Source organism: Megachile rotundata, chromosome 14 (assembly GCF_050947335.1).
Source record: "Megachile rotundata isolate GNS110a chromosome 14, iyMegRotu1, whole genome shotgun sequence".
Taxonomy (NCBI): domain Eukaryota; kingdom Metazoa; phylum Arthropoda; class Insecta; order Hymenoptera; family Megachilidae; genus Megachile; species Megachile rotundata.
In genome coordinates this window covers 14,253,762-14,270,621 of record NC_134996.1, presented here as the reverse complement: position 1 = coordinate 14,270,621, position 16,860 = coordinate 14,253,762, and the positions used below count along the sequence as shown (strand labels likewise).

Here is a 16,860-nt window from a genome sequence, read left to right as displayed (position 1 = left end):
GATAAGCGGTTAATACATATTCGAAACGCGCAGCATATCCAACCAACATGAACTGGTTAAGCGGTTGCGATGCGACGCCACGCGACGTCGCGACGCACGTGTCGTGCTCCAGCTGTCTGTGACGAGCTGCTACCTGCTGACGTGCTGCGTGACGATGCAATTGACACGCGTGGCTGCGATTATTGGCCCGAACTAGCTTTCACCGATCCTCCAGGATACACCTTGCTCTAAAACGCGAGAGGAGCAGCTTGACACTCGAGAGCGAACCTCCAATGATTCGATGAAGGGACGTTATAGGTTTGGACCTCTTTACAGCCTCTCGAATATTACAATCGAAAATCATAGTTGCCGGACAAGCTGTCCGCTTCAAAATAGCTCTCCCCGTAATTGGCACTTCATTTAACGAAGTTCAGAGAATGAATCGATTCGAGTATCTATCACGGTGCAAGTCGAACTTTATCGAAGTTCATCCTCCAGCTTTTAATCGATCTCCAGAGAAATTTGTCCTACACGAAGCAGCTAATTTCTCTCAACGTATCTTTCTAATTTTTCTCAAGCTGTTCCTTAAAGTCCTTCCATTGTCTTTCAGGGAAACTTCCAAACGAGTCCCGACGGGCTTTTTCCCGGAGACACGACCCAATTTTCCGTGGTGCGACTTCGAGACTCTTCGGTATCGACAGTTCCTAGAATCAAGCCATCTGCTACGTTTATTTTTTCCCGCCTCTTAAAAGTCGAACAGATCTCGTCGGATCAACGCTCTCGATATCGGAACGCTCAATATTGTCGAATTGGTCCGAATTTAATAACGGGCACCGTTATGTTTGATGTCGTCGTTGGGACGTTCCTGCAAAGTCGAGCAAAGCATCGATCTAATTTTCACGCCTGTTCAACGAGATTCTTTATAGTTACAACGATTATTGCTTATCAAAACAACTACCGAGACAGACGAATTGTAATATACACAGAGGATGCGACAGAAATTAGAGGGACGTGCAAACTGATCCTCATAAAGTGTTAACGAGCAGTTGTACAAGGTGTTCGTAATAACTTGTGTCAAACTTAGTTATTATGTGCTCATTAAGTAGAACAAGAAGCTGACCCAGGATATACCAGGGTTCTCCGAGTGAGAAATGAACGTCCTAATACAGATAACAGGTTTAAACGTTCTGGAAAAGTAAAAAATGGAGCTGTTACTTCCTACATCTCTCGTTACGCTTTCGTTTGCGATTACTTTTCAGTTCATTCGCGTAACTAGGTAATTTCTCAATCAGCAAATATGCAAATCCTCGATTCCCAGATTATCGGATTCGAGAATCTGAAAGTTCGCGATTTAAAAAAGTGCTTGACGCGTATTTTATGGAAAGAAGCCTCTGTCCTTGGTGGGTCCGAAAGGAAAACTTTACCGCGTATAATACGTTCGTAAGATGTCAACCACAGCGCTAGCGGTGGCAGCAATTAGCACGCTGGCTCCTTACGGTCGTTCGACCGTCGGCCTGTTAATTGTTTGTCAAATAAGGCGCGAAGGAACGCGGCTCGCGTTAATGAACTTGACAATGGCTGGTCTGCTCTCGAAATGCAATAATAACGGTCGTTTGACATTGGCCCGAGTGTCATTCGTCGTGAAGACATCATCGAGAAGCAACTAGACACCGGTGAGTAAACTAATTTCCATAAATTCCGACAGAAACCTCTCTGGTTTTTGTATTTCATCTTACATCATCTGCGTTGTTCGCGAAACAGGAAGTGGGAATTTTATGCGTGTTCAATTTCGCGGCTTCGTTAGCTCAGTTTCGACAAGTCTTAAGCGGTGAATCTTCGGACACAAAGTTTGTTCGGAATATTAAAAAGCAGGTTCTTCGTTATCTGGAACCCAACCGATTTTAGTACTCCTAGATAATTCTCCGAGACATTCTGCTATGGTATTCAAATGGCGTTACCTTTGATTAAAAGCTGTTTGTTGGGTTTTAATAAACGCTTTTATAAGAAGTGAAAGTTTAACCTAGCAGGTTAGTATATCATCGACGTATTAAGTCGGTAAAAATAGATGGAAAAACGTGAGTTAACTGAAAGGCAACATGCAACGGAACTAGATATAATCGAGAGTGCAAGTGGAAGTATCGGGTGTTGTTGAAAAGTTGGAGCAATTGTAAAGAAGAAACGAAAAGGGGAAGGAAATCCGGCGATGTAATCAACGGTAGAGGTATCGTTATCAATCCCGTCGTTTCCCAAGTAGGCCTCGTAAATTGAATTGGACGAATGAGCCACGGAATTGTCGCAATATCATATTTCTTGGAGCCTTAACGATCGGGTATCTCGTCGGGGACGGACAAGGAAAAAAGAAAGGAGAGCAGGCCGAGTAGTCCTGGTCGGCACAGGGTAATATGCTTTCCCGATAAGTGAGATCACGTCGTTGCCATCGTTCATCGCCGAAAGCCCCATTGGAAGCATGGTTCCCGTGTTTTCTCCGGTATCGCCGTCACCTATCGATCATTTCCTCCGCCCGTTGCTTCCACGGCCGACTAACAACTTCCTGTTTCCTAAAGAGTTTACCGAACTGAGTTACAAGATACTTCCACCGACGAAGGATCGATCTTCCTTGTTTCGAGCGAGTTTTCTTTCTTATTTTTTTTACCCACGCTTTTCGACTCTTTGCCTTTTCTTCTCCTTCGCGCGCACGACAAAGTTTTTCCTATCTTCACGCATTGTTGTCGAGAAGAGTACGTTACTCGTATTTTGGAGCATCCTGTATCGTTTATTGGTTCGTTTAGCCACATTTCGTCTGGCTCTTTCCCGCAATTTTTGACGGATCGCCGCGACGATTTCCGAAATTGTTTCGGCCCTTGAAATATGGTTCGGTTCCTCGTTGAAACGAACGGACGATCGATACACGCGGTCCTAGTGTGTGCACACCCGCTGGAGTCACGTCTCCAATAAGCCGGCATCAAAGCAGCAAGTTGACGTTCAACCTGCAAGACGGTGAACAGCTCAGACATTTCTGTCGTCCAAGCTTTCCTACCCAGAACCGTACACGCCATCCGACCGAATCGGGACGAGCTCGTCGTTGATTATGATAAATCTTATCCGATAGCGAACCACCTTTATTCAACCTGACGGCTGTTTCGCGCGATCGATGAAACGTCTTGTCGCCTTTCGACCAGATTTTCAGACGCTTCTCGTCGCTTCGGAATCCTCGAGCTTCCTTCCTCCAAATTCCGATCGCGTATCAAGTTTTGCTCTCTAAGCTCTTATTCTCGTATCAGTATTTCGACTATCGCGGTTTAATCGTAACGAACAATTTGATGTTTTTCCAAAGCGCTGTTCGCTGCAATCGTGTGTAGCTTCCTCGCGAAAGCGGTCGAGAGTAAATCGTTTGTAGATTATTTATCTTCGAGTTACAGAATCAATACGGCGCTTGAAAGTTTCATAAAGTATTCCATATGTAGAAGTACAAGAGACGGTTATATTCCGATGCATCGTTAGAACATCGGAATATTATCTGGCCGGAGTCGCAGGAACAAGCTGTGCAGGATTTACAGCCCATTCGAAATCGTCAATATTTGCCAACCCTTACTTGCCTCGAGTCGAGAAACATTTTTCCAGAGCGTGGAATCACGTCTGCCGTGTTCCGGATACGCGAGGCTACATCAGACAGGAACGAACGAGGGTGAAAAGTAGTTGAGAAATTTCAATCGCTTGTGTTGACTCGTCTAATAGATTCCCGAGGTGCTGGCAAACGGGAGCACTGTTCTGATTCGATCACAGACAGGGAATTTCATTTCGATCGCGACACGTTCATCAGCCTCGTCCAAATTTAAATCGCGGCACACGCGTGATTGGATTTTCTTATTTAACTCGTTAACCGTGTGTCATCTCGTTCGATAAGATGTCCGATTCGTAAAAAAGAAACTGATAACGGTTGAACTAAATAGAAGCATGTCCCGGTGGCAAGCGAAGGTACGATTTTCCCTAACGCATTTTCTCGTACACTCGCGCACGAGTTTCCACGCACGGCAAACAATTTTTCCACGTGAAATAATCGCGGCAACTGACGCCGGAAAATTGACGTTCGTCTGACAAGGCGAAAAGCGGTGGCACGAACACCCTCGAGGTATTCGACAATATCCTTTTCCCCAACGACAAAGGCGAAATTCCTCCGAAAGGAGCGCGGGTAAAGACGACGGATAATCGGAAAGAAAAGCGACGCGAGTGGAAAGGAAAAGTAGACTCAAAAGTACAAGTTGCAACGAAATTGGTTGTACAATTCGAAATCAACTGTTTTCGCTTTGTTCTTGTCGAAACAAACTCTCTGTTAAAGATTTCTGTATGTTCGAATATTTGGGAATTAAACAGAAGGCAGCCTCGACGCGTAGTCGAGCGACAGGTTCATCGATTTGATCGGTACGAGTTAATCTCCGCTCATCGTTCAAGATTATTTCGAGATCCTGTTCCAGCAATCTCGACTTAACTCCTCCACTCGTGGAGAATTCCACCGCCGCGTGTCAGAGCTTACCACGTTCCTCGTGGTCGCGAGAGCAGCCGGTTTTATCAACGTACTCGACGCCTCTTTTATTTCAACCGAGTCGTCGAACAATTTCTCAACGGATTATACCAAGATTTGCTGGCAGAAAGTTGGGTAATTCCTTTACAACTCGCCACCGACCAAGTTTCCGTGCCTGTTGACCAAACCGTCCGCGGTAGGACAAATAAAATAATTCTTTGTCGTTCGGAAAAAAAGTCCTCTGGTTCGTTGCTGGGAAAATTGCTCGTTCGTCGTTTCAAGCTCGGATTAATGAGATGTCCTTCGAAGAAAAGCCGGGTTACTTCTTTCTTTCTCTATCCCTCTGTCTTCGTGTTTAACGGCTGTCTCGATTCTACGAAGACTGAAATGCGCTTGCCTCGAAAACGGGGCAAGTTATTTAATTTTCGTTCAACGACTGATGCACGCAAGACAGAAATTGCTTTATCGCGATCTCGTAGTTTGCTCGATGGCAATTGAAACGAGAGGACGGGAAACGAGGATACGTCTCGTATAAAATTTCCCCTTGTTTTTTAGGCTCGAGGAAGTATAAATGAGACTAACGCGTTATGAAACGTCAGAATTTTTAAACGCTGTTTCGGTCGTTTGTCGAAGCAACTTCCTCCTCTATATCGACAAATATTTAGAGGGAACGTAACGCGTTGCGAACGGGGTTAATTAAACTTCGCGTACAAGTAACTTTATCCCTGACTCGAATAACGTTTTCCGAATACGTTAAAGTTACAATGTAACAAAGCAAAGTCTTCGTTAGTTCGGCGGAGAATCTGTCTAACGTTTGATCTCGCCACGGTATAACAGCGGCGAAAGAATGAAAGTTCCCAGGAGTTCGTTGCTTCGAGGAACGTTTCGAATTTTCGATAATAACTTTTCCTCTCCTTTTCAGCGCAACGATATGAATCGAATCGGAGGTTACACTCTGCTTTTAATATTGTGCATTCTGGCAAGCGATTATCGAGTCAGTTCGGACGAAAACACTCGTTTGTCGAGGAGAAAGCGATACGTCGTTTTTCCCGAAGGTTCTACCTTTTCCGTAAGTGAAATTTCTTCCCCTACCGTCAAACTTTGTATCAATAATTCGTCCTACTTTACAGATCGCCCTTTGTCTAACGGTGAACACTTTGTCGTCGGATGACATTTTCGCGGAGGGTGTGAACTGGGGTATCGCGTACGATTTACCCAACGAAAGTAAACCGGCGCTCGAGCCGTTTTTACAGCTTAGACACGACCAAATTAAACCGGCCAGCAAATACGACAACTACGCGAACGTTTCGCCGAACAAAAACGCCGTCAAGTATCCGCAATGGAACACCAACGAGAAATATTACTTCAAACCTGGAAAAAGGAAATACTACAAGCCCGACTATTATTATCTGCAACGAAGGCATCGTAGAGATCTCTATAACAAGCTGGAAGTCATCATGAACGCGTAAGTTCTCATTATTCGAAGCTATCGTCCGAAAGCTCTGCAGATAAATTAGTCGTTTCGGTATTAACGTTTAACGCGTTAAACGAAAGGGTTCGCGAAGAAGACGCATAACCCGACCGGTCGAATCGTGTAGAACTCAAACAGAAAAACGGACAAAGGTCTGTTGACAATGAAGTAGAATAGACACGGCGCTGCTCAGACAAGTAGAACTAGTACCAACATCGATTTAGTCGGGTAAAACGACGGAACGTGTGAACGAACAAAGCGGAACTACGCGTCGCCAACAAGCGAAATGATCCTCTGCATGGTCAGGCAACTTGCGCTTCTTTTGTCACTGTTAACTTTATCTCTTTTATTCGCGTTATTGCTTTTGTGTCTACGGCCGCGTGCAATCTACGTTGCACGATAAAAAAAACGTAGAAAACCGTCTCGTATTTTTGCGTAAAAAAGAAAAGAAATATAGATAGCCGACGATGTTAGCTGGATCAAAAGAGCGTTGGTTCTCGAAGTCTTAAAATCGTACGGACGAATAAATTTTTGCGGAGCGCGTCAGACCGAGTGGCATGCCGGATAATAAAATGTAACAGCGGCTTTAGTAGTATGGACGTGATCGAACGATCGTCGTTCGCGTTTATGGAGAGCCGTCGAACCGTCTCAGTTTTTTTCCGTGTCATCTACGCTGATGTATTTCGGCCGCGTTTCTGCGAAACCGACCGTGACAAGATCAAGAATAGACGAAGGAATATTGATTATGACCATCTTGATCCTGCTGCATTCGACAGAGGGAAAGCTTCAAGAAACGCCCGATCGGATTAATAACCCTGATCTCGATTCTAAATCTAAACCGCTGTAGCGGAAGAAAATTGAATTTTTAATTAAAGGCAATAATGGAAAACATTCAGTGCGAAGTAACGCGGCAAAACTAATGTTCCACGTACTATTTGCATGCGTCCAATATTATATCTGATGATCGGCCGAGGAAAATAATCAAGCCCCTCGGCGGTGGGATATAAATCTGGTTATGGACAAAGCGCACAAAAGAGAGAGAGAGGGTAAACTATTTCCCTCATGGCTGTTGGCCCCAGAAACAGATAAATGGTCTGCCAGGCTCGTTCAGAAACAACCCCGACCCAGCTACCGACTGCTACCCCACCATTCAACCAACGTTCCACGCTGCTTGAGGCGCCACCCTCTGATTCATACCACCCTTAAGCAGCTCCAACACCACCAACTGTTTCCTTGCAAGATTCCTCGACACGATCCTCATCCTACCTCTGGAATCAATTTTTGCGCGTTGGAAAATGTTCTTATTATTTGCGGCTACATGCTTATAGAGCCTCTGCTTTTATTTATGGAAGGCTGTTTGAAAAAAAGAGATCGTTATAAACGAGCTTCGACCCGAACATATTTTACTCGGATAGATTATTTTCTATCTACATTGTTTATTTATGCAACGTAGGAAATTGATGACCGCGGAGAGAATGCAAAGCGGATTAAAAGTTATGCTGTTCGAAATGATCGCAAGAAAGAAATTGTAAGAGGTTTGTTTGCGCGATCTTACGGTTCTAGCATTAATTTTGTTCAGCTTCTTCGGATCCACTTTTCCGAATTAATAGCTGGCATTTATCCGGATTGGCGATCGCAAAACGTGACCTTATTTCATGGGGTCATGCGTTCTCCTCCTTGTTATCCACTCCTTCTATTCTCCTTTCGCCAAGCAAATATTATGTTTTTCTATAAAAGTCCAAGCCAACGTGGAATAATATTTCGTGGGTAAACTCTGTATTCTTTGTTCGAAATTGATATTTGGAAGACTAACAAGGGATGTTACGAAGTTGACAAACCCAAGCTTTTAAGCAAATAAATCTTACAATAGCGAACTTACCAATCGGAAATACGCAACTTGCGAACTCGAACTTTTTTAAGGTACAGAGATATTGGTGAAATATGGTTTCCAACCCCAATTTCAAGCTCCATTTTCACCCCTTCAAAGCGGAGAATAGCTGATAAAAAGAAAATATACGTGAAATATTCTTTCCAAATATTATAGTATGCCAGAAATCTATCCGAACCGACTACGTAACATTTGTTTGCTTAATATTAATAGCAGGGTCGTCGCTAATTTTTTTTCATTATCCCGAACATCGGTGCCGTAGCTTTTATTTTTTTAATAAACGATAACAATTTTCAAGATCGATCACGTGACTTGTTCGGAGCCACTCAAATCAAGGGTGAAATTATTGGGGAGAGAAACGAATTTTTCAAACGCCGCTTCAAAGGAAACTTTAATCTTCCACGAAGGAGGGTCGGTCAGATGAGAAAACATTACTACCACCCTCTTTCATCGTTCTTTACGTGCAACGAGATGCTTGTTCAGCGGCGAAAGGATACATTAATACACGATTTCGAGTATTTTTTCCTTTTCGTCTCGCATTAAACGTGATTAAACTTTATTTCGACCCCATATATTTCTGTACGATTTCGCGCAGGGTCGAACAACGACAATTTCAGCCTCGATTAGAATTTATTTCTTTCGCTTAATCCCGTTCGTTATTTCAGGATGAATTTCGACGGCAGAGCCTGCATACTTCGAGCGCTATGCGAGGCCTCGCAGCGTCTGATGCCGAAGGGGAACACTCTCATCGAGGAGATGATGAGGATATCGTTTGCGTAAGATTCGCACGTTGGATCGCGACGAAGGGGTTCCTTTCGAGAACGAGCTTTGCCCTGGAAATCGATGGGATTTCGGAATAATCTTATTTCAACGGAGATAGGGGATAGGTGGAGCGTCGAAAGCGAATTTTATTAAGCGAATAAAGTTAAAAGGATGACCTTCCAGGATATTTTGCTGTACACCGCGTAAACTTCGTTTCGTACCGTCTCGGTTCTTTATGCGCGAAATTTTATCGAGCTTGACGGACTCCGACAGCTTCCCTCCTTGCATCGTAAACTTTACGCCGACGACGAAGCAGCCATCGGAGCGTAGTAATATTTCACGCGAATTTTCGATTAACGTTCCTCGAATTGCACAAATTGAATCGGGAAAATCGAGCCACCCGTGTGTACACGGCAGACCCTCGTTATTTCGTTACACGCCATTCTCGACGAGTCCTTTCGAGCTGATAGAATCGCCGTGTCCCAGGTGTGACCACTGGTCGCGATAATTGGCAAAAACCGGTCGATTGCTTTTTCAACCCCTTCGACGCGACCAACTGCTACTTCCCTTCAGCGTCAGAGAGAAGGCAGTTTCTGATTCCACCTCCCTCGATTGTTACAGTTTCCCATTGAAACGGCTGTTCTCCGGCGAGCCCGAGGAGCACCACGCGTACAGCAAGGCGCACAAGGCGGGCCACGAAGGTCAGGACTGTGCCAGCATATTTTCTGGATGCAGTTTTTCCTTGATCGATATGGCGCTCGGAAAATACGACGCGTCCCGATCGCGGGAACACTCGTTTCCGTCCGACTATGCGGATGCCACTCCGTTTTCCGGCGACCGAATCAGGTACAACATGAAATAAGAACTCGCGATGGAAGAACCAGTATTTCGGACGAATCCGAGAGTCTGATCAATTTATCGAGAGATCTTTCGGATAGAAGATTAGCCGGTGGTCAAGATCGAGTCGATACTTGGAATCGAAGAGCAGGAAAAAGCAAGTAGGAGAAACGTGGGCTTCGAAAGCGAAAAGAGTCGCTGCGAGTTACTCGAGGTACTCTTAAAAACGGAGATATCCATAAGATAGTAGCGCAGACTGCTACATTTTCGGTAATTGGATGAGCTTACTTATCGAAACGGGTAGAGAGGGTTGAACATGAAATAAGCGGCGGCAGGAGGGCTCGGATAAGGGTTTCCGGAGATACGAGGTTGCCGTGGCATCCGCCAGTTCACCGCCTCGGCGATAATAACGATTCTTTGTAATATTGTTGCACCAGACGCCAGTATATTCGACGTAATAGGATTAGGTCGCGCGTCGGAGCGAACATTATCCGAAATCGGGAAAACTGTTTCGAACAGGCGACTGCAGACGTTCCGTGAGAATAAGTCGGCTTTAGTCGCGTCGCGCGGTTTCTACATTTGCATGATCGTCGACCTTCTGCTGTATTATGCATCTCGATGCAACCGAATAACGGATCCGGTGTCCGTAAACGAGAATTACAAGCATAAACAAAGATCTCGATAAGTAACTCGTTCGATTTACCCAAAATACGTCTAACGATTATAAAACGAAGTTAGTCCTTTAACTGGATCAGTAGTTTCTACGGAGTTTGTTTTTGCTCGCTAAACGAGTAGAATGGCCCTGAATGCGATCAGGCATATTGCGTTGAAAGTTCGTAAAGTAAGCATCCGTCTACGGACGAGAAACGAGCCGGAACGGGACTCGTGTATAGTCAAACAAGTTACATCGGACTCCATACGTAATAAGCGAAGTAGAATGACTGCGAGTTGTGTGTACTTTACGTAATACCGAGCCTGTAAATAGCGGCGCGGGTAGAATATCGTTTCCGTGTAGCCGGATAAGTAGAATAAGTCGACGATGCGATCAGACAAAGAGTATTAGGTACATATGTACATACATGTATCGTCAGGAGAGCAATTTCCTGTCCTCGAACGTTATCGAATGCCTCTTGTAAATAATATCTCGAGTACATATCGACAATTTGATGGTCTCGCGAGTGGGTCACTACGGACCTATCGTTATTCCTTTCTTCCCTTTCATCGTTTAGGAACATGATTTCTTACTTCGAATAATTGGTATTTCCAATCGGAAAGATTGGAACGTAAATAAAGAAAAGGAGAATTAAAATAAACGTTCGAACCGAAAAGCGATAAATAAGCTCGTTATCATCAATTGGTCGAATAAAATTCAGTAAGAGTGAACAGATATCGATTCGATGACAGTGACACCGCCCCAGTTCGCGGGCCAAGCAGGGCGTGGTATAGACCGCTTATAACAACCCTCTTTTTCCACGACACTACCGATTCCGTACGGTTAACCACAATTCCCTTCGGTGGAAAAAGAAAAAACCAAGAGCTACTCGTCGCTCCTTTTTTTCCTCTCGTCACGCTTTTCAACGACGACGGTCGCGCTGTATCCAGAGACGTCGGTTTTTATGCATAAGACGCTCCTTTCAAAAGCGTATTTTCCAAATTACCAGATTACTCGTCGTTACCTGAAAAGCAGTCGAACACAATGGCTCCATAATTTATACGTATCAGCCTTTGGCCCCGACACATTTAATTCGCTCGTTGGTACATTCGCCTTTTAAACTTTTTTTCTTTTTCCATTGGCAAAGAGTACCGGTGCTTTTTCAAAAAATATAAAAGAATTTTTCCCCGTTAGGATCGCCACACGTACATACCGCATTGAACCTAAGCGAAAGCAACGGTTCTAAAGCAATCTTTTTCGGTAGCAATATTTCGTTAATAAAATAAAAGCTGGAAGGTAAAAGAACGTTGCGATAAGGAAACGCATTATCCACTTTGAAATTAGAAAGATCGGTCGACTGGCTGTTTTAATATAAAGAATATTTCCGTTCGCGTTTCTGATCACCGATGGAGAAACTTTTGCGGAGAGACGGATTCTCATCGAATGCTGGTTCAAATCAGCTCCGTTAAAAAAAAGTTACGGACATAACTGGTTCCGTCGATGAAACTTCCAGGTGAAAAGTTCAACCACATAAAAGTGGCTACTGTATCGAGGTTCGCATCGACATCGAGACTTCTCGTCACGGATTCCCCTTACTGTCTCCACGAACACCAATCGAATTCTTCGTCTTCGATGTATCTCTCGTTCTAAATATTTCGTCGAGAATAAAAGTTACATCGTCGGCAAATACCTCGCGTGTTTTTTCCTCGGTCGCGCTATTCGCTCTTCGACAATATCCAGCGTGCATCTGTAGCAAGAACGCGACGCGAATGTTCGAAAACGCGTACATACTGCGCGAATCGTGCTCGCTAATATTCGATTATCCGCATTACGAACAATGGACAACGTGACTATCATACTCAGCCGGGATACGATTGTTTGAACATTCGAACATTACGAATTACGTTAAGCGGCTGAATGCAAACAACGCGGCTACGTTTCAGCAATATTTGCCGCTAAAATAATACCTCCGCATTCTGTTTTAAAAGAGAAAGACCACTCGTATAATCGGTAAAGAGTGAAATATTAAATTTTCGATAGAAATCCTTGTAGTTTCATCGTGTTTGCCAGATGAAACCGACGGAATTGAATTTTCTTTCAATCAGAAATCCTATCGCGGTGAACTTGATATTCAAATATTTGATATAATACAGGCATGCCCGTTCGAGATTAAGTCGAACCGCCGACCAAATTTAACTTTTCGGGTCTGTTTCGTTGGACAAACGATAAACACGAGATTATACGTGCCGGCGAAAAATAATAAAATATAGAGTATTGTTTGAAAGCTAGAGGAATTTGTAGAGAATTAAACGACACGATTAAAACACGTAACACGTAGCTACGGTTCTTGCCACTTTCCGCTTCATAAAGGATTAAACTGCTACGTCCATACTTGACTATTTTCTGCCGCTTAAGGTCCAAATTAAAAGGAAAGAAATTGCCTCGGGGGGTAGGGGTTGCTAACGTGCCAGGAATTAAAAGCGCGGTAAAGAGCGTTACACGTATTAAAAGTGATAATTAAGGAGCGGTCAGCAAAAAAACTGAGACAATGACAGTATCCGCAGGAATTTCATTTCTATCCCGCGAAACGCTAATGTTAGAACGCGATTAAAACGGTAATCGAATATCTTCCGTTTTAAAACAATTTCCAAAACCATAACGCTAGAATTTCCTCCGAAATTGCATTACTCCGCGTACACTTTAATCTCCGACAGATTTTATAGAGCGTATCGTTTAAAAAGAAGAGGAGAATAATTATCGAAGACGTATAAACGCGAGCCAGCGTGGCGAAATAAATTGTTCAGCGAAGGAACGCGAAACAAAAAGACGTCTAATAAAACAATTTACCGGATCCTCGTCGTTTTTTCATTGTTTTTCCGCAAACAAAAGCAGCACACCATAGAAATCACCGGTCCCCAAACACGCGGCCTGTATCCGTTGCAGCCGCTTAAGGGTTTAATAATCCGTCTCGACGAGGACAAAAGGGTTGGCTGCGTTATCATCCCGCCCCGTTTGATTATTCATTCACGCTTCGAGCCACGGCAAAGCTCGAATCCGCTTTTAACTCGCCTTGGACCGGCCTGCGAAACGCTCGTTGCGACGAGCCGGGGCTATTGATTCGGCCGCCACCGCTGCCGCAGTACTTGCCCGACAAATTGCTTCTTCTCTCGATTAACTTCGTTTCGCGACCACGCGTATTAAACCGCCTTCGACCATTCTTGCTTTCCAAACGCTTCTCCTTTTTCCCTAACACTCCATCGATACACAGATAACGCCCTCGACGATCAAAGCGCCGCACAGATTTCCCTCTAATTAGAACATTTCGATCGCGGTATTCTTCTCCAATTTATTGTTCGGCTCCCAAGACGGCAACAACTAGCGATACTTAAACCACACAGGAAAAAGTGTATCGATCATTTCCAAGAACTTTCGTTGTTAACCGAGTGTCTCGATTCCTCTCGCGATCGCTTCTCGAACTTTTCATCGAGACGTTTTAACAAACTTCCATATAAAAAGTAACCGGTAACTTTCCTGTCGACTCGATCGTTAGAGACGTCACGAATCTCGTACGGCCTGAATTTTGCTGACAAATTCTCGAACCGTAATATTCTGGGAAAGTTTCCGAGAGATAACTTCGCCGAAAACAGGCTACTGATCCCGGCAGTTTTTCATAAAATACGGGGAGTCGGCTTTCTTTGAAAAATTGGAGATTTCGAAGATAATATTGTCGAAATGGAAGAAATCAGTCGAGTGTCTGGTAGGTCGCCGATGGAAGCTGTCGAGGGTAACCGCGAGCGCCACTCCCGAGAAGATAGGGGATGAAAGGGAAAAAAACAGAGGGGTTGCTGGTAAGAGATATCCAGCGATTCGCCAGGGGAAATTCAAATTCGTGGTGGAATCCAATATTTCTGGGGCTTGCAAGAAAGTCCCGAGGAATGTCACGTGGAACGATATTACGCGTTGGCTCGGGGGGTTGGAAACGGTACGGCCAAGGGTTGCAGGGAGTTGCAGGGGGCCAGAGGGGATAGGAGAAGCCGAACAGGGGAAAAAGTCTGGAAATCCAGCTAGGCAGGTCCTTTAAGCGGACGACAAAGGATCTTCAGCAGAAGTATGTTGGGAAAGCACTCGAGAACGAGCAGAAAAGGGGGAAAACGTCCGTCAAAACAGTTTCACAGTGGCTACGACTTCGAGTGGTCTTCTTTTATGCTCGTCTCGTTCATCGCGCGCGGATCAATCGAAATCGACGTTCGTTAATCGGATCGCGTTACTTCCAATTAACGTTGCTCTCGCTCGAAGCCGATTAAGCGTTTCGCGCGTTTTTTATTTCGAATATATTCGTGCGCGGAATCGATGTAAGCCGTCTCGAGTAAATAATGGAGGGGGTAAAAAATGAGAGTCGTCGGATCGCGAAGATAATCCGGAAAGAAACGAGGTCATCGAGATCTACCTTCCAATCTAAAGTTTGACGTTTAACACGGCATGCTCTTGGGCCGACGATAAAAACGCGATGATTCGCGAAGCGTTAACAAACAGTCGTCGCGAGTAACTGGTTTATCGCGAAACTTTTAATTACGTTTGCTCGTTTTCGGCAGCGAGGCAGCCAGTGGCTCTGATTTTCGATGAAACTTTACAAACTATCCGACCAGTCCGAAAGCGAGGGATAAACTGCTTAGACGACTTCGCGACGATAAAAACTGGCCAAACCCTGGCTAAGCAACGGACTTCGACGAGAGATAACGTTGTTGAAGTTGAGAACAGCCTTCCTCTCTTCGAGAGAACCGACTTTTGTCCTTTTATCGTTGCTTGCGGAAACGGAATCGAGTTATTTTAACAAACGGACCAACCCGCTCTGTTCGACTTAACCTCGTTACGATAATTGTTTGCGGAAGTTTCAATTTTCCTCAGATTTCTATTTCGACGAAGAACTCGTTGATAGGCGGTAAAGAGGAAAGATTGGATAGAAATTGACCGATGAATGAAACGATGTTTGATCAATCGATCGGTTCCGCTCGTTGAATAGCGATTTCACTCGATGAAAGCGAGTCAATGATGAACGCGTTATTTGCATATTTATGCGTCTCCTGGTCCGAGGATTTCCATCAAATTTATTCATTCATGGAAACGTATTTGCTGGTACATATTGAAATATATTGCCTCGCGCTGGTAAATAAAAATTGGTTCGATAATTTGTAAGCGGGATAGGAAAAACTTTGAATCTTCCTCGTTGACGATTGTTCGATCAAATAGAATTCGATGCTTCGTTTCTTTGTCTCTTTTTCTTACAGTTCCACTTAACGATCTCTTTACACAATTGATTACGAGAAGCTTCGTCTCCAGATTCAGGGAATAATTTGAGGTAAGAATGAGAAATCAATAATGCCGGTTTATCGTTAAGATGCAGGAAGAACTTATTATTTACCGTTATCAGATTTAAATATCGGGCTCAGGCATTCGCCAGGGAGAAGGCGAAAGAATCTTGCCAAGTTTTGCCAGTCGAACACAAATTGTTCGCAAACGAGAAACGCTCTGGCCGTAGAAAGTTGCTGGTAACTATGCGCCAAATGAATATCATCGTAAACTGTTTCCGCAAACTTCCAATCCCGTTGCTCTTTTTACCGATTCCCGGGCCAACCAATGTATTTGCCAGTCTACGGCAACTCGAGAGCCCCGGAAATATTATTTACGAACGAGATTGGCGTAATTGCAAATATTTCTCTCCACTTTATGTAAATAATTAGATACGCTATTTGGTTGCATGTCGCATGATCCGATGTCGCAAACATATTACCCTTTATCGATATAAAGCTCACGATTTCGCGTGCGAGCGAATACTATGCCGTAAAGCGATTCGTTTCACCTACAAAGCGGTTATTTCGCATAAAGACCGTAGTCATTTTCGTCGAGCTTTCAAATTTATGCGCTATCTCCATTTTTCTAAAAAAAAACACAGGATGAACCGACGAACGCTAAGAGCTTCGTTCGCGCAAGAAAACGTAAGGAATGTATTAATCTCAACGCCACTGGGACTCGTTATCTGTGTGTACTTTATAGCTAGCTTCTCATTGCCGTTTACAAGCTCGACTTACAAGAAGTTGCATCTGATTTATTAAATACGCTATCTTGAACGGAACGACTAAAAATGTTGCCGGAAGATCGTCGCAAAACGGCAATTTACACGAAAACGAGATTAAGCAAAAGAGATAGGATCGATTTCTTAGCGGGAAACAAAGCAATCCTCGAACATTAGAAAATTAAGACTGTTTTCGTTTGGTTTATTCAAGGAACCGCAACCACCCCGCCCCCATATATACGTTTCTCTTTTTTTTCACCCAACAACGTTTAATTAAAATGAAATTGTTTTTGTGTTGCGATTTCATCCGGCGCGGCGCATAGACCTTCTGCCTACGTAATGAGGCAACCTCCACGAGGAATCGGCTTTAATTAACTTAAATTTATTGTCCAAGCGAGACGGAGAAAAGGGACGAGAGTACTGTAGCTGCAAAGAACGACAAAGAGCAAGAGAGACCCGACTTGTGTTTCACTTAGGAGAGAAAAAAAAACCGCCTTAATTGTTCTTTATATACCCTCGTTGCCGTGGTTTTCTGGCCGCCAGTGCCTGGAAACTTCGTCCTAATTCTTCCGTCGGGACGTATTCTTCAGCATCCCTCGTAATTTCCGGTTTCCATTCGCGCCAGCTACGAATAAACCTCGATACACCGTAGCCTGGACAACGAAGGAACGACGAGAAAATT

The 16,860-nt window shown here is 44.1% G+C and overlaps 1 protein-coding gene across 1 annotated transcript; it reads left to right on the top strand.

Moving 5' to 3' along the window:
* The first annotated feature begins 1,592 nt into the window (after positions 1-1,592).
* LOC100881004 (uncharacterized) lies at positions 1,593-12,959 on the top strand. Its single transcript, XM_003700090.2, has 5 exons — positions 1,593-1,652; positions 5,421-5,567; positions 5,629-5,963; positions 8,523-8,633; positions 9,241-12,959. Exons 2-5 carry the CDS (start codon positions 5,430-5,432, stop codon positions 9,479-9,481), a joined length of 825 nt encoding a protein of 274 aa, XP_003700138.2. The 5' UTR covers positions 1,593-1,652; positions 5,421-5,429; the 3' UTR covers positions 9,482-12,959.
* The last annotated feature ends 3,901 nt before the right edge of the window (positions 12,960-16,860 follow it).